General features: G+C 32.0%; 1 protein-coding gene across 1 annotated transcript in view; it reads left to right on the top strand.

The window, feature by feature from the left end:
- LOC149785820 (H(+)/Cl(-) exchange transporter 7-like) overlaps positions 1-26,645 on the top strand; it is a 155,984-nt gene that overhangs the window by 102,868 nt on the left and 26,471 nt on the right. The window contains exons 14-16 of the mRNA XM_089931242.1: positions 2,991-3,169; positions 22,855-23,031; positions 24,734-24,819. Of these exons, the coding sequence (XP_089787368.1) occupies positions 2,991-3,169; positions 22,855-23,031; positions 24,734-24,819 (442 nt within the window). The remainder of the gene's footprint in view (positions 1-2,990; positions 3,170-22,854; positions 23,032-24,733; positions 24,820-26,645) is intronic.

The raw sequence follows: 26,645 nt of genomic DNA, 5'->3' as shown, positions 1-26,645 counted from the left end.
AAAAAAATAGTTCTAAATCACAGACCAGGACCAAACATTGTGGATAGCTTGCACTTTTGAAAGTTACTGTGACTGAAAAAAGATAAATGGTTTCTGCACAGTAACAATAGTTCTGCATCACTGACCTAGACCAAAACTTTGGATGGCTTCAGCTTCAGATAGGGATAAGCTTATTGGCTTAGAGTCCAAAGGTCATGGTCACTCTGATTGAAAGAAATTCTCAACCATGTCCCTTCACCCAAGTATATGGATGACTTGCATGGTTAGTTAAAAAAAAAATATTTTGGGGCTAAAAGGGAAATATGATCTGAAGGTCAGAGGTCACAATCTAATAAGAAATTAATTGTTTCTGCACTGTAAGTTTAGCTCAAGACTGCATACTGAAACCAAAGGTTGAAGTCATTGAGTCACATTAGTGAATAATCTCAAGATTCAACAGTGTCCTACTGGTATACACACAGAGGACTATTGAAAACAGAGTGGATGTATTCATGGTACTTTTATATTTGTCTGAGAGTTGTTTGCTGATGTTGCAATTACTATTGTTGTTGTTGGCATTTGCATTACATTTTATATGTGTTCAATTTTATTATGTTGATACAGCTGAAATGCTCTGTGTTTGGGAAATTACTGATGATCATCTATGTAAACACAACTGAAATGATTTGAGTTTGGGAAATTACTAATGATCATCTATGTAAATACAACCAAAATGCTCTGAGTTTGGGAAATTACAAATGATCATCTATATAAATACAACTGAAATGATCTGAGTTTGGGAAATTACTAATGATCATCTATATAAATACAACTGAAATGATTTGAGTTTGGGAAATTACTAATGGTCATCTATGTTAATGTTTTTTTTTACAAAGATGAACTCGATATAAAGAGGTCTATTGTTGACAAAAACAATTTTTTTCTAGGAAAACATATACCACACTGACATAAATGTTATGCTTCAGAGGTTTTAGGGTTTATTATTTAGCACCTTTTAGGCATGCTCAGACATTTGGGTGAAATAAATTAAGAAAAAAAGTAATGAAACTTTTACAATTCCATTTTGCTCCTGTTATCCAGTGAAAGTACCTAGGTGTCCGAGCTATGCCATTAAATGTATTCTGTGAATATATACAGTCAGCTCTAGTCACAATGAGCAAGTTTGTTTCCAGTCATTTTGTTGTACAGTAACAAAGAATGTAAACAATATGACTTTGGTATTGAATAGTTATCATCATTTTCTTATCATTGTCAGTAGGTTAGGCAAAAACTAAATGATCTTATCATTCTCAGTAATTTGAGGTAAAGGAAACTAAATGATCTTATCATTGTCAGTAATTTGAGGTAAAGGAAACTAAATGATCTTATCATTGTCAGTAATTTGAGGTAAAGGAAACTAAATTATTTCTTATCATTGTCAGTAGTTTGAGGTAAAGGAAACTAAATGATTTCTTATCATTGCCAGTAGTTTGAGGTAAAGGAAACTAAATGATCTTATCAGTCAGTAATTTGAGGTAGAGTAAACTAATCATTTCTTATTATTGTCAGTAATTTGAGGTAAAGGAAACTAAATTATTTCTTATCATTGTCAATAGTTTTAGGCAATAGAAACTAAATAATTTGTTATAATTGTCAATAAATTTAGGCAATGGAAACTAAAAGATTTCTTAGCAATGTCAATAGTTTTAGGCAAAATAAACTAAATAATTTGTTATCATAGTAAATTTAGTCAATGGAAACTAAATAATTTCTTATCATTTTCAGTAGTTTTAGGCAGTGGAAACAACTGATTTCATATCATTGTCAGTGGTTCTAGGTAGTGCAAGCTAATCATTTGATAGCATTGTCATTAATTTGAGGCAAAGGAAACTAAATGATTTCTTATCATTGTGGGTAGTTTTAGGCAATGGAAACTATATAATTTCTTATTATTGTCAGTAGTTTTAGGGAATAGAAACTAAATCATTTATCCTTGTCAGTAGTTTTAGGCAGTGGAAACTAAATGATTTCTTATCCTTGTCAGTAGTTTTAGGCAATGGAAACTAAATCATTTATCCTTGTCAGTAGTTTTAGGCAATGGAAACTAAATCATTTATCCTTGTCAGTAGTTTTAGGCAATGGAAACTAAATGATTTCTTGTCATTGTCAGTAGTTTTAGGCAGTACAGACTCAATCATTTCTAATCAGACAGTAGATTTAAGCAGTTAAAACTAGATCATTTCTTATTATTGTCAGTAGTTTTAAGCAGTGTAAATTAAATGATTTCTTGTCATTGTCAGTAGTTCTGGACATGGGAACTGAAAACATTTATTTTCATTTTCAGTAGATTTAAGCAATGGAAACCAAATGATTTCTTATTATTATCAGTAGTTTTAAGCAATGGAAACTAAATGATTTCTTCAGTTTGTTTAATTCAAAAGTTACAAGAGAAACATTAAAATTTAAATGCACAAAAAATTTATTGATTTTTAAACATTGTTGAATGTTTGTTTCAACACCTGTCTTTCATTATGGGAATCTTTTCTTCACATATATGGCCAGATGTTTGTTTGGCAAAAACCGATTTGGGAGTATCATTACTGTTAATGTCAAGTTTCTTTCAAAGAGTTGAAGTTATTCAACTTGGATCGGAATGAGACAAGCATGTTCTGGTTGGCACTTACAGATATTCACCGGTAGATTAGCCTCTAGTATACTGTTTCTTCCACACATTCTTTTGGGTGAGCAATGTAAACGCTGATTTGCTGGCACTTACAAATATGCACTGGTAAATCAATCTTTATAGTGTTTCTTAATGTGAAGTCAGATCTTGATCTATTCACTTTGCAGTTGGTTGTACAATATAAACAAGTAATTTTAGTAACATTATACATTTTTATTTTAAGTTAAATACTTTGCTTGTCGTTTGATGTTATATCTCACTATAACATGAATTATGATGGTAATTTATTTACCATTTGTAATAATAAATTATTCTTTTAAATTGTCAGGTATGTTCCAGCCTGGAACTCTTGCTGTGTTTACACTTGTTTTCTTTTTCCTTGCTGTGTGGACATATGGTTTGAGCATCTCAAGTGGAGTTTTCATTCCATCGCTGGTGTTAGGGGCTGCCTGGGGCAGACTATTTGGAATAGGAATTATTCATCTCTTTCCAGGAGATCCACACTATGTAAGCATACCTAATAGATTATAAAATATGTACCATAGGTCAATTAATGGTCACTTATCCCAGAATCTGAAGACTAAGGCAAAGTCCATGTTGCATTGTATTTATAATAATAATAATAATAATAGTGTTTATTTGTAATACAGGCCACTGGCCCATGATACATATCCATACATCATGTGGTACAAAAAAAATGTTATAGAGTGTAAAAAAAGAACATCATATCTATTGGAAGTGATATACATGAAAGTAATCATTATTGCATTTTTCGAATTGGGTGAGATACAGGTATATACTAAACAGTAATCAAATAAAAGAATTTAAGAGTAACCCTAAAACTGGCATGGAGCAAGATTTGTGATATTGATCTAAAGTCTTAAGTAGCAGGAGTCATTGATAAAATTGTTTCTCTAATGTTTAAGGCTTTTATAATAAACATTGCTAAATTAGTAATCATAATTTTATTAGTATCACTTTGTATAAAAGACCTAAATTTTTCTAAAGTTGGATTTTACATACAAAAGTGGGTAAATATTTTCTTTGTATTTTCCATATAGCAGTAAGAAAATGGAATTCATTTTCAGTGTTAAAGTTACAAATTTGAGACAATCTTTCATATACTTTCATATCTTCCCATATTACCTCTGATTGGCAAGTTCCCCACTCTAAGCACAGTGATTATATAACAAAGATTGCTATCTTCCAACAATTCTATATATATTTGACAAGTAAGTTCTACTCCCAATGACCTATAGAAATGTAGTCTTTTCATAGACTTAATCTCATCCTGCAGCCTTTGCCAAAAAATATCTTCACATCTCTGGATGAACAATCTAAAAAATGTATTTTCATCAATTATTGCCCTGAGTACTAGAAGCTTTTTAACATTGTTAGCCCAGCAATCACAATTCCCCCTCCCATCTTAACTGTAAATCGTAGCATTGTTTAGGATACCTGTCTTCTGGCATTTTTAGAATTTGTAGCCAATATTTCAAAATAGGTTTATATCTTATACACTGCATACTAATTCTTCCTAATTTATTATATACCAGTGCATTTGGAGTAGACTTAGATGTACCAAGAAAATGTTTACAAAATGACAAATGAGCTTTTTCAATAACATTGGCATGATAAAAAAAAAAACCTCAGTCCCATAATTAAGGATGGGAGATATCTTTGCATGAAACAGATAAAGCAATCCAGTTACATATAATCTGCCAAAGTTTGAAAGACTTTGCTTCAATGTATGCCTTTAGGATAGAGTTTTCTGGCACACATACCAAGATTTTTTAAAAAGAAAATATGCATTCTAAATACTTATGATTCAGTCTTTACCTCTGTATGTCCATATTACCACTTTTTGTAACTTCTGAGACCTTTGCGAAATACAGCCACTCTTGTTTATTCCATATACACTTTTAATTTCCACTTTATGCAATATGTATGCATGCTATTGAGCATACTTTGCAACTGATGAGCAGTGTCAGCAAAGTCATCTGCATACAGCAGTAAAAATAGTTCTAAGGTTTTACAGACACTCCCCTGTTTCCTTCAGCTAAAAAAGGCTTCAAATTGTTCAAAAGAGAAAAGGCAATAAAATACAACCTTGGCACAGACCCAAAGGGCAATTGAACACATCTGTAATAAGATTGTTGGACTTAACACATGCTTTTACATCATTATTAATTGCCTCATTGAGTTGTAATATTTTTCCACTAATATTTCCACTGATAATAATAATAATGACTTCATTTGAAGATGAAGCTCATTTGGTCAACTGACCAATCTTCTATGAAGACTTCTACAATGAAATATATATATATATATATATATATATATATATATATATATATATATATATATATATATATATATATATATATATATATATATAACAGTATATAGGACACAATAAGTTGCTTGGAAGTAGAGGTATTATCACTGTCATATGGATGTTTGTTTACATGTAGTTGAAACTCATGCTAAATAGTATTTCCATGTCAAACATAGCAAACTTTTCACTTATTATTTACATACTAGTTAGCCCAATGCTAATTAGAATCCAGTGTTTGTAATTTTTGGACCAGATCATTTGTTTTCAAGTGATTCTGTAAATTCACTATTTTTAATGGGGTATGAATTTTGGGGGATTTCATGTTTGCTGTAAGCCACATTTGAGGATCTATTGAGGACTTTTCTACAAAGTATATCCCTTGATTATTATTGTATTTCAAGGAAACAGTAGGATATCTTCCCAGATATAGACAATGTATGTTCAACTGAACATTCTTTTTTAGCAAAACACTGAAAATAAGTAAATTAACAGTATTTCAGCAATCACAGCATTGCCTTTTACTTATACTAGAGCCAGAAATTGTCTTTACTTATGTCCTTGTTCTCAAAAATGAAAGGCACAGTTGAACTAAAAGTAAACAAAATTAAAAATTAATGTGGTTAAATTAATTTTATGAAAATATTTCACTTGAACAACATTCTGAGCTGTATTGTATATAGAACTGAAGTGAACACAAACTGATCTTGCAATGCCTTGGTAAAATAACAAAACGGGTTTCTAACATCCACAATATGGCAGTATGAAATGCACTATAGATGTAATAGATTTTCAAAGGTTGGAACAAAATTATTTTTACAAAAATGTGTTTTTCTAAATTTGATTCCCATCAAACCAAATAAGATCAAAAAATTTCATGTGCTTTCCCTTTAAACAGTTTAGGGTAAGTCATGCAACATTGCATCCTGACTGGCAGGATAATGTAATTCCTACCTTACCTTTTGAAAGGTGTGGAAATACAAAGCAGTTGTCAATGGCAGATTGTATAATGAAAAAAAGTAGAACTAGTCCACTCCTTAAGAATTAGCCTTAAATTCGAATTGACGAATTTGACAGAAGTCAACAAAATTGAAGTGAGACTCAAGATTCCAAGACTTGAAATCATAGTCAAATCAACCATAAGCAATCACTTTTGGTAAGTCACTAGAGAAATTGACCACAGAAGAAAGGCTGTAACTTAACAGAAGTTTACTTCTACAGTAAGCAAGACTTTAAAACAGGTGATTACCTTATACAGGGTCACCTGTAGCCTTTAAGATGGACTTGACATCATTCAAGTTTCTACTGGCTGTGAAATTATGTGAATTCTCACCATCTTTACAAAGGCTATTTGGATTTTCTTTTAAATTCCAAGTCTGAGGTCAGATGTTTTGCTAATAACTTTTCTTTTTTCTACCAATAGGCCTTATTCATGTAAAGATAGTGTCTATCAAATGCACCTACACTAATCTGGGGTACTTGAAGTTGCTGATGTTCTGATATTGATTCTACAATCACCCAAAATAACTTGACAGTGTTTTCTGCATGCATCCTTTTATGCTTCATAAACTACAGTAATTAACCATTAGAGAAATTAACATTTGTGATGTTTCTTGTTTTTGTGTCCTTCATTTGTCAGCAAAGTAACAAACCTGAATTCCAGAAATTTACTAGCATTGTGAATTTATTTCGTTTCTCAGGGCTACTTTTCACCTTTCAACATAGGTGAGTCCTATGTCATTGATAACTTGAACACTGCTTTGACTTGTGATGGGACAGTCAAAATGGCAGAGCTTTATGAGCCCCCTCACTACTTGCACAGTGCTTTTTGATTTGATTTGATTTGATTTGTCTGTTCATCTGTTGCTTATTTGTATGATTGGACAAAAACCACATTAGTGTGACAAAGTAAAATTTGGTAGGCATGTATTTATGCACACATAAATGATTATGATGATTGGATTTTCATGCTAGTAAAGCTATTTTTGTCTCTAGCTTATCCATCCATTCTTCTGCCCTTCCTTTTGTTTCTGCACAATATGTCCCATAACTATTATTGGGTTTCAACTGAATTGGTATGAAGCTAGATTTTGACCTTTGACCTTGGCTGATTTTAATTGCCAGCATTCTGTGTCATTATTGATATTTAAAGATTGTGAGACCCATCCACATTACTTTCAACATAGCAACTCACTTAATTATTTTTCGAGTTCTTCCATGTTGTTATTCAGTTTGATATCATGGAACACTTGGCTGAATTTGATTGTCTGTGACCCAGCCATTTCTTTTAACAAATCCCATGATTATTATAGTATTTGGTATACTGCTTGATATTGATAAATCTGGCTAAGTTCAGTTATCAGTATTCGGTATTATCACTGAACAAACTTATAGCCCCTGATTGTGAGCTTTGCCCACTTTCATTGCCACAGAATAATGTCCTTAATTATTTTTGCATTTCAATCAGCATTGGTATGCAACTACATTTTAATAACACCTTAGCTAAGTTTTCTTGCCAGCCTTCTGATTGATTGTTTAGCGCAGTTATATCCCCTGATTGTCAGACGCCAGACTCACAAAATTTTTTCTACACACTAACTCCACTTATTATTGGGTTTCAAATAAGTTTAGTATGCACCTTGATTTTCATGAGACCTTGGCTGAGTTTGAATATTGGCAATTCTGCATCATTTAGCAAAGTTAATGATGACAGATCCAACCACTTTTACTTCCACAGAACAATTTCTTTATATATGATACTGTTACCAGTACATGTACAAAAAGTTAAAGGTCACTGTGATCCAACATTGTAATGGGGGGGGGGTAGTTGGATAGTCTGCATTAAAAATTATATTGATCTCTTAGAATACATCTCATGGCAATGTAGCATTAGGTAATACCATATTCAAACCTTTGCCCTGACTGGAATAATTTATCACAAATCATTCAAAATATACACATTTTATCCCATAGATAAATCTGACAATTTGAACAGAAGCATTTAGTGTCAATAAATAAAACTATATTGTAACAGGGAAAAGTTAATGTACAGACATTCTGGAGCTCAGACTGATGCAGGTTGTAGAGAAGCATTTCTGCGCCTTGGGTTCAGTTTAAGGCAAAACAAATTAGCATTATTTTCATTCATGACTGAATCTATTGCTGCCTCATTACCCTGTCTATCTCAACACACATCATAGGGAAAAAACCTAATTAGAAAGTAAATGGAATTGGAGTCTTCTATATGGATGCAATTTTTTGTTTTATGTCACTCAAATAGTTTCCAAAATGACAGTGAAATACACAATTTGTTTAATGCAAGTTTTTATACAAATTTTATGGATTCATTGTTAATTAAATACGGATTTACTTCTGGAACTTACGTTTTAAATGTTACCATTTCAGCTTAAAAAATCTTTATGGTATTTATATTGATATATTATGACTATATGGGTGGGGGGGGGAATCAGCAATTTAGTTTTATCAACATGTTCAATAACTTGCTTTCAAAGTCTCAGATTACTTGTATGCCTGCTTGACATAAACCTTTCCATAGTTTCTTAACTGTCAAAGTAATCACATCCATTATTTATTGAACAGCACTGAAACTTACACTGTAATCTTTAGCCACATACAATATTAGACATAATCTTTACACTGTAATCTTTAGCCACATACAATATTAGACATTATGCTTACACTGTAATCTTTAGCCACATACAATATTAGACATTATGCTTACACTGTAATCTTTAGCCACATACAGAATTAGACATACTGCTTACACTGTAATCTTTAGCCACATGCAGAATTAGACATACTGCTTACACTGTCATCTTTAGCCACATGCAGAATTAGACAGTATGCTTACACTGTAATCTTTAGCCACATACAGAATTAGACATACTGCTTACACTGTAATCTTTAGCCACATGCAGAATTAGACAGTATGCTTACACTGTAATCTTTAGCCACATGCAGAATTAGACATAATCCTTACACTGTAATCTTTAGCCACATGCAGAATTAGACATACTGCTTACACTGTAATCTTTAGCCACATGCAGAATTAGACATAATCCTTACACTGTAATCTTTAGCCACATACAGAATTAGACATAATCCTTACACTATAATCTTTAGCCACATGCAGAATTAGACATACTGCTTACACTGTAATTTTTAGCCACATGCATAATTAGACATAATCCTTACACTGTAATCTTTAGCCACATACAGAATTAGACATAATCCTTACACTGTAATCTTTAGCTGCATACAGTATTAGACGTAATGCTTACACTGTAATCTTTAGCCGCATACAGTATTAGACGTAATGCTTACACTGTAATCTTTAGCTACATACAGTATTAGACATAGCACATGCACTGTAATATCTAGCCACACACCATATTGTATATACTTCTTGCACTATAGAGGCAAATATTTTATTAGAAAAATATTTATACTGTAATCTTCACCCACATATCATTTTAGATTTACCACTTGCACTGTAACCTTCATCCACATACCATATTAAATATTCTACTTGCATAGTAATCTTCACCCACATACCATATTAAATATTCTACTTGCACAGTAATCTTCACCCACATACCATATTAAATATTCTACTTGCACTGTAATCTTCATCCACATACAATATTAAATATTCTACTTGCACAGTAATCTTCACCCACATACCATATTAAATATTCTACTTGCACTGTAATCTTCATCCACATACCATATTAAATATTCTACTTGCACTGTAATCTTCATACACATACCATATTAAATATTCTACTTGCACAGTAATCTTCATCCACATACAATATTAAATATTCTACTTGCACTGTAATCTTCACCCACATACAATATTAAATATTCTACTTGCACTGTAATCTTCATCCACATACCATATTAAATATTCTACTTGCATAGTAATCTTCATCCACATACCATATTAAATATTCTACTTGCACTGTAATCTTCATCCACATACCATATTAAATATTCTACTTGCACTGTAATCTTCATCCACATACCATATTAAATATTCTACTTGCACTGTAATCTTCATCCACATACCATATTAAATATTCTACTTGCATAGTAATCTCCATCCACATACCATATTAAATATTCTACTTGCATAGTAATCTCCATCCACATACCATATTAAATATTCTACTTGCACTGTAATCTTCACCCACATACCATATTAAATATTCTACTTGCACTGTAATCTTCATCCACATACCATATTAAATATTCTACTTGCACTGTAATCTTCATCCACATACCATATTAAATATTCTACTTGCACTGTAATCTCCATCCACATACAATATTAAATATTCTACTTGCACTGTAATCTTCATCCACATACCATATTAAATATTCTACTTGCACTGTAATCTCCATCCACATACAATATTAAATATTCTACTTGCACTGTAATCTTCATCCACATACCATATTAAATATTCTACTTGCACTGTAATCTTCATACACATACCATATTAAATATTCTACTTGCACAGTAATCTTCATCCACATACCATATTAAATATTCTACTTGCACTGTAATCTTCATCCACATACAATATTAAATATTCTACTTGCACTGTAATCTTCATCCACATACCATATTAAATATTCTACTTGCATAGTAATCTTCATCCACATACCATATTAAATATTCTACTTGCACTGTAATCTTCATCCACATACCATATTAAATATTCTACTTGCACTGTAATCTTCATCAACATACCATATTAAATATTCTACTTGCACTGTAATCTTCATCCACATACCATATTAAATATTCTACTTGCATAGTAATCTTCATCCACATACCATATTAAATATTCTACTTGCACTGTAATCTTCATCCACATACCATATTAAATATTCTACTTGCACTGTAATCTTCATCCACATACCATATTAAATATTCTACTTGCACTGTAATCTTCATCCACATACCATATTAAATATTCTACTTGCATAGTAATCTCCATCCACATACCATATTAAATATTCTACTTGCATAGTAATCTCCATCCACATACCATATTAAATATTCTACTTGCACTGTAATCTTCACCCACATACCATATTAAATATTCTACTTGCACTGTAATCTTCATCCACATACCATATTAAATATTCTACTTGCACTGTAATCTTCATCCACATACCATATTAAATATTCTACTTGCACTGTAATCTCCATCCACATACAATATTAAATATTCTACTTGCACTGTAATCTTCATCCACATACCATATTAAATATTCTACTTGCACTGTAATCTCCATCCACATACAATATTAAATATTCTACTTGCACTGTAATCTTCATCCACATACCATATTAAATATTCTACTTGCACTGTAATCTTCATACACATACCATATTAAATATTCTACTTGCACAGTAATCTTCATCCACATACCATATTAAATATTCTACTTGCACTGTAATCTTCATCCACATACAATATTAAATATTCTACTTGCACTGTAATCTTCATCCACATACCATATTAAATATTCTACTTGCATAGTAATCTTCATCCACATACCATATTAAATATTCTACTTGCACTGTAATCTTCATCCACATACCATATTAAATATTCTACTTGCACTGTAATCTTCATCAACATACCATATTAAATATTCTACTTGCACTGTAATCTTCATCCACATACCATATTAAATATTCTACTTGCACTGTAATCTTCACCCACATACCATATTAAATATTCTACTTGCACTGTAATCTTCATCCACATACAATATTAAATATTCTACTTGCACTGTAATCTTCACCCACATACAATATTAAATATTCTACTTGCACTGTAATCTTCATCCACATACCATATTAAATATTCTACTTGCATAGTAATCTTCATCCACATACCATATTAAATATTCTACTTGCACTGTAATCTTCATCCACATACCATATTAAATATTCTACTTGCACTGTAATCTTCATCAACATACCATATTAAATATTCTACTTGCACTGTAATCTTCATCCACATACCATATTAAATATTCTACTTGCACTGTAATCTTCACCCACATACCATATTAAATATTCTACTTGCACTGTAATCTTCATCCACATACCATATTAAATATTCTACTTGCACTGTAATCTTCACCCACATACCATATTAAATATTCTACTTGCACTGTAATCTTCACCCACATACAATATTAAATATTCTACTTGCACTGTAATCTTCACCCACATACCATATTAAATATTCTACTTGCACTGTAATCTTCATACAAATACCATATTAAATATTCTACTTGCACAGTAATCTTCACCCACATACTATATTAAATATTCTACTTGCACAGTAATCTTCACCCACATACAATATTAAATATTCTACTTGCACTGTAATCTTCATCTACATACCATATTAAATATTCTACTTGCACTGTAATCTTCATCCACATACCATATTAAATATTCTACTTGCATAGTAATCTCCATCCACATACCATATTAAATATTCTACTTGCACTGTAATCTACATCCACATACCATATTAAATATTCTACTTGCACTGTAATCTTCATCCACATACAATATTAAATATTCTACTTGCATAGTAATCTCCATCCACATACCATATTAAATATTCTACTTGCACTGTAATCTTCATCCACATACCATATTAAATATTCTACTTGCATAGTAATCTCCATCCACATACCATATTAAATATTCTACTTGCACTGTAATCTACATCCACATACCATATTAAATATTCTACTTGCACTGTAATCTTCATCCACATACCATATTAAATATTCTACTTGCACTGTAATCTTCATCCACATACAATATTAAATATTCTACTTGCACTGTAATCTTCACCCACATACAATATTAGATATTCTACTTGCACAGTAATCTTCACCCACATACAATATTAAATATTCTACTTGCACTGTAATCTTCATCTACATACCATATTAAATATTCTACTTGCACTGTAATCTTCATCCACATACCATATTAAATATTCTACTTGCACAGTAATCTTCACCCACATACCATATTAAATATTCTACTTGCACAGTAATCTTCATCCACATACCATATTAAATATTCTACTTGCACTGTAATCTTCACCCACATACCATGTTAAATATTCTACTTGCACTGTAATCTTCACCCATGTACCATATTAAATATTCTGCTTGTATTGTATTCTTCATCCACATACAATATTAGATATACAACATGCAGGGGAATCTTCACCCACATATCATATTAGATATACAACCTGCAGGGGAATCTTCATCCACATATCATATTAGATATACAACTTCCAGGGGAATCTTCACCCACATATAATATTAGATATACAAAACTTGCGGGGGAATCTTCACCCATATATCATATTAGATTTACTACTTACACTGTAATCTTCACCCACATACAATATTAAATATTCTACTTGCACTGTAATCTTCACCCACATACCATATTAAATATTCTACTTGCACTGTAATCTTCATCCACATACCATATTAAATATTCCACTTGCACTGTAATCTTCATCCACATACCATATTAAATATTCTACTTGCACTGTAATCTTCATCCACATACCATATTAAATATTCTACTTGCACAGTAATCTTCATCCACATACAATATTAAATATTCTACTTGCACAGTAATCTTCACCCACATACAATATTAAATATTCTACTTGCACTGTAATCTTCATCCACATACCATATTAAATATTCTACTTGCACTGTAATCTTCATCCACACACCATATTAAAATTTTACTTGCACAGGAATCTTCATCCACATACAATTATATATATACTACTTGCACTGTAATCTTCACCCACATACCATATTAAATATTCTACTTGCACTGTAATCTTCATCCACATACCATATTAAATATTCTACTTGCACAGTAATCTTCATCCACATACAATTATATATATACTACTTGCACTGTAATCTTCATACACATACCATATTAAATATTCTACTTGTACTGTAATCTTCACCCACATACCATATTAAATATTCTACTTGCACAGTAATCTTCACCCACATACAATATTAAATATTCTACTTGCACTGTAATCTTCATCCACATACAATATTAAATATTCTACTTGCACAGTAATCTTCACCCACATACAATATTAAATATTCTACTTGCACAGTAATCTTCACCCACATACAATATTAAATATTCTACTTGCACTGTAATCTTCATCCACATACAATATTAAATATTCTACTTGCACTGTAATCTTCATCCACATACAATATTAAATATTCTACTTGCACAGTAATCTTCATCCACATACAATTATATATATACTACTTGCACTGTAATCTTCATCCTAATACCTTATTAAATATTTTACTTGCACTGTAATCTTCACCCACATACCATATTAAATATTCTACTTGCACAGTAATCTTCATCCACATACAATATTAAATATTCTACTTGCACTGTAATCTTCACCCACATACCATATTAAATATTCTACTTGCACAGTAATCTTCATCCACATACAATTATATATATATACTACTTGCACTGTAATCTTCATCCACATACCATATTAAATATTCTACTTGCACAGTAATCTTCATCCACTTACAATTATATATATACTACTTGCACTGTAATCTTCATCCACATACCATATTAAATATTCTACTTGCACTGTAATCTTCATCCACATACCATGTTAGATATTCTACTTGCACTGTAATTTTCACCCACATACCATATTAAATATTCTACTTGCACTGTAATTTTCACCCACATACCATATTAAATATTCTACTTGCACTGTAATTTTCACCCACATACCATATTAAATATTCTACTTGCACTGTAATCTTCACCCCCATACCATATTAAATATTCTACTTGCACAGTAATCTTCATCCACATACCATATTAAATATTCCACTTGCACTGTAATCTTCACCCACATACAATATTAAATATTCTACTTGCACTGTAATCTTCATCCACATACCATATTAAATATTGTACTTGCACTGTAATCTTCATCCACATACCATATTAAATATTCTACTTGCACTGTAATCTTCATCCACATACCATATTAAATATTCCACTTGCACAGTAATCTTCATCCACATACAATATTAAATATTCTACTTGCACTGTAATCTTCATCCACATACCATATTAAATATTCCACTTGCACAGTAATCTTCATCCACATACAATATTAAATATTCTACTTGCACTGTAATCTTCACCCACATACCATATTAAATATTCTACTTGCACTGTAATCTTCATCCACATACCATATTAAATATTCCACTTGCACAGTAATCTTCATCCACATACAATATTAAATATTCTACTTGCACTGTAATCTTCACCCACATACCATATTAAATATTCTACTTGCACTGTATTCTTCATCCACATACCATATTAAATATTCCACTTGCACAGTAATCTTCATCCACATACAATATTAAATATTCTACTTGCACTGTAATCTTCATCCACATACCATATTAAATATTCCACTTGCACAGTAATCTTCATCCACATACAATATTAAATATTCTACTTGCACTGTAATCTTCACCCACATACAATATTAAATATTCTACTTGCACTGTAATCTTCATCCACATACCATATTAAATATTCTACTTGCACAGTAATCTTCACCCACATACCATATTAAATATTCTACTTGCACTGTAATCTTCATCCACATACAATATTAAATATTCTACTTGCACTGTAATCTTCATCCACATACCATATTAAATATTCTACTTGCACTGTAATCTTCATCCACATACCATATTAAATATTCCACTTGCACAGTAATCTTCATCCACATGCCATATTAAATATTCTACTTGCACTGTAATCTTCATCCACATACCATATTAAATATTCTACTTGCACAGTAATCTTCACCCACATACCATATTAAATATTCTACTTGCACTGTAATCTTCATCCACATACAATATTAAATATTCTACTTGCACTGTAATCTTCATCCACATACCATATTAAATATTCTACTTGCACAGTAATCTTCACCCACATACCATATTAGATATTCTACTTGCACTGTAATTTTCACCCACATACCATATTAAATATTCTACTTGCACTGTAATTTACATCCACATACCATATTAAATATTCTACTTGCACAGTAATCTTCACCCACATACCATATTAAATATTCTACTTGCACTGTAATCTTCATCCACATACCATATTAAATATTCTACTTGCACTGTAGTCTTCATCCACATACCATATTAAATATTCTACTTGCACAGTAATCTTCACCCACATACCATATTAGATATTCTACTTGCACTGTAATTTTCACCCACATACCATATTAAATATTCTACTTGCACTGTAATCTACATCCACATACCATATTAAATATTCTACTTGCACTGTAATCTTCATCCACATACCATATTAAATATTCTACCTGCACTGTAATCTTCATCCACATACAATATTAAATATTCTACTTGCATTGTAATCTTCACCCACATACAATATTAAATATTCTACTTGCACAGTAATCTTCACCCACATACCATATTAAATATTCTACTTGCACAGTAATCTTCACCCACATACCATGCTAGGTGTAACCCTTACACTGCACTATATAGCCACATACCATATTAAATATTCTAGTTGCACTGTAATCTTCACCCACATACCATATTAAATATTCTACTTGCACAGTAATCTTCACCCACATACCATATTAAATATTCTACTTGCACTGTAATCTTCACCCACATACCATATTAAATATTCTACCTGCACTGTAATCTTCACCCACATACCATATTAAATATTCTGCTTGCACTGTAATCTTCACCCACATACCATGTTAAATATTCTACTTGCACAGTAATCTTCATCCACATACCATATTAAATATTCCACTTGCACTGTAATCTTCATCCACATACCATATTAAATATTCTACCTGCACTGTAATTTTCACCCACATACAATATTAAATATTCTACTTGCACTGTAATCTTCATCCACATACCATATTAGATTTACTACTTTCACTGTAATCTTCACGCACATGCCATATTAAATATTCTACTTGCACTGTAATCTTCATCCACATACCATATTAAATATTCTACTTGCACTGTAATCTTCACCCACATACCATATTAGATTTACTACTTTCACTGTAATCTTCACGCACATGCCATATTAAATATTCTACTTGCACTGTAATCTTCATCCACATACCATATTAAATATTCTACTTGCACTGTAATCTTCATCCACATAACATATTAGATATTCTACTTTCACTGTAATCTTCATCCACATACCATATTAGATATTCTACTTGCACAGTAATCTTCATCCACATACAATATTAAATATTCTACTTGCACTGTAATCTTCACCCACATACCATGTTAAATATTCTACTTGCACAGTAATCTTCACCCACATACCATATTAAATATTCTACTTGCACTGTAATCTTCACCCACATGCAATATTAAATATTCTACTTGCACTGTAATCTTCATCCACATACCATATTAAATATTCTACTTGCACTGTAATCTTCACGCACATACCATATTAGATTTACTACTTTCACTGTAATCTTCATCCACATACCATATTAGATTTACTACTTTCACTGTAATCTTCACGCACATGCCATATTAAATATTCCACTTGCACTGTAATCTTCACCCACATACCATATTAAATATTCTACTTGCACTGTAATCTTCACCCACATACCATATTAGATTTACTACTTTCACTGTAATCTTCACGCACATGCCATATTAAATATTCCACTTGCACTGTAATCTTCATCCACATACCATATTAGATATACAACTTGCACTGGAATCTTCATCCACATACCATATTAAATATTCTACTTGCACAGTAATCTTCACCCACATACCATATTAAATATTCTACTTGCACTGTAATCTCCATCCACATACCATATTAAATATTCTACTTGCACTGTAATCTTCATCCACATACCATATTAAATATTCTACTTGCATAGTAATCTTCATCCACATACCATATTAAATATTCTACTTGCACTGTAATCTTCACGCACATACCATATTAGATTTACTACTTTCACTGTAATCTTCATCCACATACCATATTAAATATTCTACTTGCACTGTAATCTTCACCCACATACCATATTAGATTTACTACTTTCACTGTAATCTTCACGCACATGCCATATTAAATATTCCACTTGCACTGTAATCTTCATCCACATACCATATTAGATATACAACTTGCACTGGAATCTTCATCCACATACCATATTAAATATTCTACTTGCACAGTAATCTTCACCCACATACCATATTAAATATTCTACTTGCACTGTAATCTCCATCCACATACCATATTAAATATTCTACTTGCACTGTAATCTTCATCCACATACCATATTAGATATTCTACTTTCACTGTAATCTTCATCCACATACCATATTAGATATTCTACTTGCACAGTAATCTTCATCCACATACAATATTAAATATTCTACTTGCACTGTAATCTTCACCCACATGCCATGTTAAATATTCTACTTGCACAGTAATCTTCACCCACATACCATATTAAATATTCTACTTGCACTGTAATCTTCACCCACATGCAATATTAAATATTCTACTTGCACTGTAATCTTCATCCACATACCATATTAAATATTCTACTTGCACTGTAATCTTCACGCACATACCATATTAGATTTACTACTTTCACTGTAATCTTCATCCACATACCATATTAGATTTACTACTTTCACTGTAATCTTCACGCACATGCCATATTAAATATTCCACTTGCACTGTAATCTTCACCCACATACCATATTAAATATTCTACTTGCACTGTAATCTTCACCCACATACCATATTAGATTTACTACTTTCACTGTAATCTTCACGCACATGCCATATTAAATATTCCACTTGCACTGTAATCTTCATCCACATACCATATTAGATATACAACTTGCACTGGAATCTTCATCCACATACCATATTAAATATTCTACTTGCACAGTAATCTTCACCCACATACCATATTAAATATTCTACTTGCACTGTAATCTCCATCCACATACCATATTAAATATTCTACTTGCACTGTAATCTTCATCCACATACCATATTAAATATTCTACTTGCATAGTAATCTTCATCCACATACCATATTAAATATTCTACTTGCACTGTAATCTTCACGCACATACCATATTAGATTTACTACTTTCACTGTAATCTTCATCCACATACCATATTAAATATTCTACTTGCACTGTAATCTTCACCCACATACCATATTAGATTTACTACTTTCACTGTAATCTTCACGCACATGCCATATTAAATATTCCACTTGCACTGTAATCTTCATCCACATACCATATTAGATATACAACTTGCACTGGAATCTTCATCCACATACCATATTAAATATTCTACTTGCACAGTAATCTTCACCCACATACCATATTAAATATTCTACTTGCACTGTAATCTCCATCCACATACCATATTAAATATTCTACTTGCACTGTAATCTTCATCCACATACCATATTAAATATTCTACTTGCATAGTAATCTCCATCCACATACCATATTAAATATTCTACTTGCACTGTAATCTACATCCACATACCATATTAAATATTCTACTTGCACTGTAATCTTCATCCACATACCATATTATATATACAACTTGCAGGGGAATCTTCATCCACATACCATATTAAATATTCTACTTGCACAGTAATCTTCACCCACATACCATATTAAATATTCTACTTGCACTGTAATCTACATCCACATACCATGTTAAATATTCTACTTGCACTGTAATCTTCATCCACATACCATATTAAATATTCTACTTGCACTGTAATCTTCACCCACATACCATATTAAATATTCTACTTGCACAGTAATCTTCACCCACATACCATATTAAATATTCTACTTGCACAGTAATCTTCACCCACATACCATATTAAATATTCTACTTGCACAGTAATCTTCACCCACATACCATATTAAATATTCTACTTGCACTGTAATCTTCACCCACATACCATATTAGATTTACTACTTTCACTGTAATCTTCATCCACATACCATATTAAATATTCTACTTGCACTGTAATCTTCATCCACATACCATATTAAATATTCTACTTGCACTGTAATCTTCATCCACATACAATATTATATATACTACTTGCACTGTAATCTTCATCCACATACCATATTAAATATTCTACTTGCACTGTAGTCTTCATCCACATACCATATTAGATATACAACTTGCAGGGGAATCTTCATCCACATACGATATCAGATATTCTACTTGCACTGTAATCTTCATCCACATACCATATTAAATATTCTACTTGCACTGTAATCTTCATCCACATACCATATTAAATATTCTACTTGCATAGTAATCTTCATCCACATACCATATTAAATATTCTACTTGCACTGTAATCTTCATCCACATACCATATTAGATATACAACTTGCACTGGAATCTTCATCCACATACCATATTAAATATTCTACTTTCACTGTAATCTTCATACACATACCATATTAAATATTCTACTTGCACAGTAATCTTCATCCACATACCATATTAAATATTCTACTTGCACTGTAATCTTCATCCACATACAATATTAAATATTCTACTTGCACTGTAATCTTCACCCACATACCATACTAGATGTAACACTTAGCCACATACCATGCTAGGTGTAACCCTTACACTGCACTATATAGCCACATACCATACTAGATGTAACACTTACACTGCAAAATATAGCCAATACCATACTATTTGCGACACTTAGCCACATACCATACTAGATGTAACACTTACATTGTATGTATGCCTGTATGTATGTATGTATGTATGTATGTTGTTGTTGTTGTTGTAGGGTTGAATGCCATTTTTTAGCACACAATAGGCTATACATGGCGGCCCGTATTAATGGTGGAGGAAGAACCTGGGAAAAACCCCGAAAAGAACCACTGACCCACAAGAAGCTACTGGCAAGCTTTCTCACATACCCACATTGGCTGAATCCGAGACTTGAACCCACACAGACAGAGGTGAGATGGCAGTGATCCGTAATGGAGAGCACTTTAGACCACTCGGCCCCTTGGGACCCCTGTATGTATGTATGTATGTAGGTAGGTATGTATGTATGTATGTATGTACATGTATGTATGTATAGAGTTTAATGGCACATTAGCACAATCCTGGCTATATTATAAAGTGCTGAGTAAGTTTAGGTATTCATCAGATAAAGGTATAAAAACTACAGTTCCCAAAATAAAGTACCATTTGTAATGAATATATTTTATGCAACATTTTACCACAAAGGAGGGGAAAGCATTTTTTAATGAATGTATGTTAATAGCTGATATCCTGATGCATTAGTGCACTGGAAGATTTGGATGGAGCCTGGTTATCTGTTTTTGTAAAATGAATGCTTATTGCATAGTTCAAAATGGCATGATCAATATGATATGAGGTCAATTGATGTCCAGGTGTATTGTAGCACAGTGGCAGGATGTAAAATGACATCCTTGTGAAATTAATTAATGAAAAAGACAAATTCTTTTTTGGTTTTTAAAGGAATAAAAATGTTGTGAAATAAAAGGATTAAGTCAGAGACCTTTGGAAATCTTTAGCAATTTAAGACCTGCTTTTAATTGGTCAGGCAGGTATTCTTTTGCAGAAAACTGATACGATCTCAATATTAATGTCATACTTTTCAAATACAACAACAACCCTTTTCTTGGAATATTCTTTTTATTTTGAACCTGTGGAAATGTCTTATTATTAGTTCTAGGCCAGAAGAGCTTACGGGATGATTTTTCAACCATTGTCCATTGTACATACATCTGTTAGTACAACGTTATTGCTACTCTTCCAAAACTACATGAAAGATTGCCAAGAAACATTTCAAACACACACATTCACCCCATTGTCTTGTTGGTCTTATAGGAAAATAGTGTCAATGTGACATCCATTATGGCTGCCAAAGATGCTATCTTGAAAATGTTGTTTCCTGGATGGATGGTCAAATCAACATGAGAATTTTACTAAAATGCTTCTTATGATGTCTAGTTGGTGGTAAATGAAAATGATATTAATCTAACTTCTAATATGGCTACCATTGCAGCCATCTTAAAAATGATGTTATTGCTACTTCTCTTGAAGGGAAAGTCATATTAACTTTACAGCCTTATTCTCTGTTAACACTTACCAATTAGGGCCTCTACAACTTCCCGTAGCTTACGGTCTCACCTAGTTTAAATCCAGCCCTGTTGTCACAGTGAAACTTTCTTTAAAGGACTGAAGAAACAAAAGATCGTTCTTAATAGAAAGAAGTCCTTTACACAGAGGTGATCAATAAAGCAGGTCTCATTTTAAAGATTAATATGAATTATATGTTGACAGGAAGGCATGGATTTAAAGTTAAAGTGAAAGAGGGCTGACATTCATTCATGAGAGAGAGAGAGAAGAGAGAAGAGATAGGGGAGAGAAAGGGAGAGAGCACATTGGTGTTGAAGTAGTTTTTCTAGAGCTTAGAGAAAAAGAAAACAAAATTTTATTCAGAAATCATCATCAAAGAACATGCCTTTCATAAAGAACTATCACAATTGTTCCTTGCAGCAAGAAGAGCTAGGGAAATATGCACTAATTGGAGCTGCAAGCCAGCTTGGTGGAGTACTTCGAACCACAATCAGTTTGACAGTGATGATCGTAGAGTGTACGGGAAACATTTCCTTTGGTCTGCCAATAATGATTACCCTGATGATTTCCAAATGGGTTGGAGATTTCTTTACTACGGTGAGAATTTGGTCCAGTCATTTGTAATAATTTTCACGTGAATCTGTCTGTCTGTATTTTGTCTCATCTGTTCATTAGAAAGTCTTAAGATCCAGTTTTAGAAAGTACTCCTTTTGATGGATTAACTTGAAACTTTAACATTATTTTCCTTACTTGAAATGGGCATATCATTCAGTCATTACTGTCAGATGAAATTTTTGAAGATTTCACCCCATTTAAGCAAAATGCTACTGGCAATGATGTGTATGTCATATTGTAGGTTCATGGGACACAAATAGTCTTTTCAATTAATTAATTTAAAAAGTACACAGAATAGCTTCAACATCAAGATCCTAATGCAATGAAATCTCTCAAGACCAAATTCCCTCAGGACCAAACTACTATTTTGGTTTCAAGAGTTACTTTATTCAGAACAAGGGAAGTTTGTAACCAGAAATCAATTTTAGTTTCTAGTGGATAATTAGGTTTACTAAGTGTAACATCACCCTCTTAGTAAGAAGGGTGGTTAATTGGATTTGGATGGCATTATTTAGAGCATGACCTCCTGTGATATTATAGCCTGGAGGGGGTGGAAGCTAAAATTTCAGCAGAGAACTGAGCAAGAATATTGTGAAGAAATAATGTAATAAGAGCCCCCTTAGACAAGAAAAATAAAAATTTAATCAAAACATATTAATAGCAGCAATTCCAATGCAGTCTAAAGCAGTGTCTAATTTGGATTTATTTCATCATAATAGCAAGTGGTGAAAAGAGTGCAATGTCCATGACTGATTACATCACCTTCCTCTTGTGACCATGTATCAATGTCTCCCTGTTTCCTCGAGCCTTCCTATTCTTTATGTTTCACCCCTTCCTGGACTTCCTAATCCTTTATTTTAAACTCGTCACTTCTTTTCTTTGGACTTCGTCTTTGGACTCTCTCATCTCTCCCCAGAAAACTGTTCCTTAAAGGACAAAATTACCCCTAAATCTCTGTATGTACCACTTTCTACACATACATAAAATTCCCTCACTTACGTTACTCAGAAGCATACTAGCTATCCACAGTGATCAAATTCTGAACTAATCCAATAGAACATTGCCCTCACTTCAAATGTTTACTTTCTCAGGACAGTGTAGCAATGCCCTGATTGAATCTCACTCAGTCATAAATTCTAGCCTTTCAAGTTTTAACACTGACATGGGGGGAGAAAAGAAGAAAGGTCTAAATGACCCTTCACAAAGACTTTTCTGGCTTAAATGTGATAAAATTTTAATGCTCAATGCATTCAGCTTTAGGGTTCAATACAATTCAAAATTTGACACTTTGCACTAAGCTGTCAGTCTTGAGAGGTTTCAGTGTCTTATGTGTAGAAAATAATCAGGATTTAACATTATTCTTTGAGAAATTTGATTATATTTCAGCCATGTTCATGAATGAAGTGTGCAGTTTTGCTCACTTAAACTTGCATTTAAAAGCACAATTTCGGTTTGACTATGACAGCTCCTATTGGACAAGAGCCATGCATACCACACATACCAGAGCGCAAGTCAGATGCAACAACAAACAGTAGATACCCTGTTCTGCCATTGCATAGTGTGCAAGACAGATCAGGGTCGATGTTATTTTATCTCCTCATTAATCGTAACAAACATTGTCCAAATCTGAAATTTGTTTCAGATGATGAAAAAGTAAAAATATAATTTCCATTTCATTTTACAGGGTCTGTATGATATGAACATTGAAGTCAGTGGTATTCCAGTGTTGCCATGGGAACCACCACCACTGTGTGATGATATTAAAGCCAAGTAATTTATTTTGATATTTATTCAAATAAGCATTGGACAGATTTCTTTTATAGAATATTTTCAAGATAAAATATACAACCATGTCCAGGCTCACTTTAATAATCAATTTGTGATATTTATTTCTAAATACCATGTGTAATCACTTACAAGTAAAGTCAAACTGCAAACAAGAAAGATCCTGATCTGCCATAGCATAAAGTGCCTGCAGATCAGGATCTATATCATTCGTTCTGCTGATTACTCCTAACAAACTGCACTGACCCAGATCTGCTGGCACATTATGTGTCAGCAGATCTGGATCTGTGTAGTTTGCAGTTGAACTTTTATTGTAAGTGAATATATTTGGTAGCTTATGTAGAGATGTCAGATCAATCTGTATTAACACATTATTGTTATATTGCATGGCTTAATTGAAACCTATTCATATTTCAGGATATCATTAAAAATTTCATCATCTGCATACTATTGAATGCTGTACTGATGGACTTTAGAAACATGCCAGTTAAAAAGATGTCAACATGGGTCAAGTAGGGAATATTCTCATGGTGTAACTAAAATTATTATTTGCTTGGCACATGACAGTTGTGCTGCCATCAAGTATCTTTACATATGTAATAAAATACAGGAGAACAGCCACATTGTTTGTTACAACACTTTGTAACTGAAAGAAGCAAAACCAACAAGTTTGTAATATTCAACAAATAATTTATTTCCATAAAATACAAAGTGAAAATTTAAAATGAACTTATGGTATTATTTATTAAATCCCAAATAATCCTAAATGTCCTATCACAAGTTCAAAAGTATAGAATATTCTGAAAGAATTCCAAGTCTTGAATGTGCTCGTATACTAATAGTTTTAGACAGCTTGATATACCAGCAGTCACTATGTATTGTGATGATATAATCCAGAATGTCAATCAATGAATTCACAATAATCCCAAAATAGTGTTTTAGTGCAAGAAGTCAGTGAGCACTTTGTAGTTCCAGTGAATGATTTCAATAAATGATTCCTCTCAAATTATATCTGAACACAACAGTAAATGATTACACAAACATAACTTAAAACAGGAATGAATAATTTTGTTTATAACAACCTTATATTAAAATCTAAGACACAATACAATGATCATGAAGTGGGTGACAAGTTCAATTCCAGAACATTTTAAGTTTGTAAATAAGGCTAGATCGTAAACTCAGGTATCATTAAACAACTTATTTATAACTTACAAACATGACAAATATTAAGGTACACACAAAAACTAATCTCAATCATGGACCACGGTCAAACATACAATAAAAATTAAATATACATAACAAGTTTCACAGTTTTATTTTTAATGTCCATCTGTGTATGTTCGAACATACCTATAATAAAAATGTTGTGTGCAGGGCACTAATCAGGGCAGGGTTATAATTGGTTGTCAGGGCATTTTCTGTGTCATAATCTCTCATTTTAGGATGATCTTTTTATGAGAGAGGGCATTTTTATGTACTATACTGGTGCATTTAAGATATTTTCACTAAAGAGGTTAATTATGCTAAGTTGATATTGACAGCACCTTAAAGAGGGCAGAGTTCCATCTAAGGGGGGCAACAGGCGGATAGGGACAACATTAAATTATTTATATATAAATAATAGTAATAATAATAATAATAATGATAATAAGTATTATTATTATTATTAATAAGCATTATTATTATTATTATTATTATTTTTATTCAGATATTGAGAAAATAGAATCTTATCATTTTATAATTTCACTGATTAAATAAAATGACAAAAACCAATTCCATATTAATTGAAATAAATCAAGACATCTCAA

The sequence above is a fragment of the Sinohyriopsis cumingii genome, chromosome 13, assembly GCF_028554795.1.
Source record: "Sinohyriopsis cumingii isolate HCF-2022 chromosome 13, ASM2855479v2, whole genome shotgun sequence".
Classification (NCBI taxonomy): Eukaryota; Metazoa; Mollusca; class Bivalvia; order Unionida; family Unionidae; genus Sinohyriopsis; species Sinohyriopsis cumingii.
The sequence above is the reverse complement of the archived record's forward strand: the minus strand, read 5'-3'. Positions and strand labels throughout refer to the sequence as shown.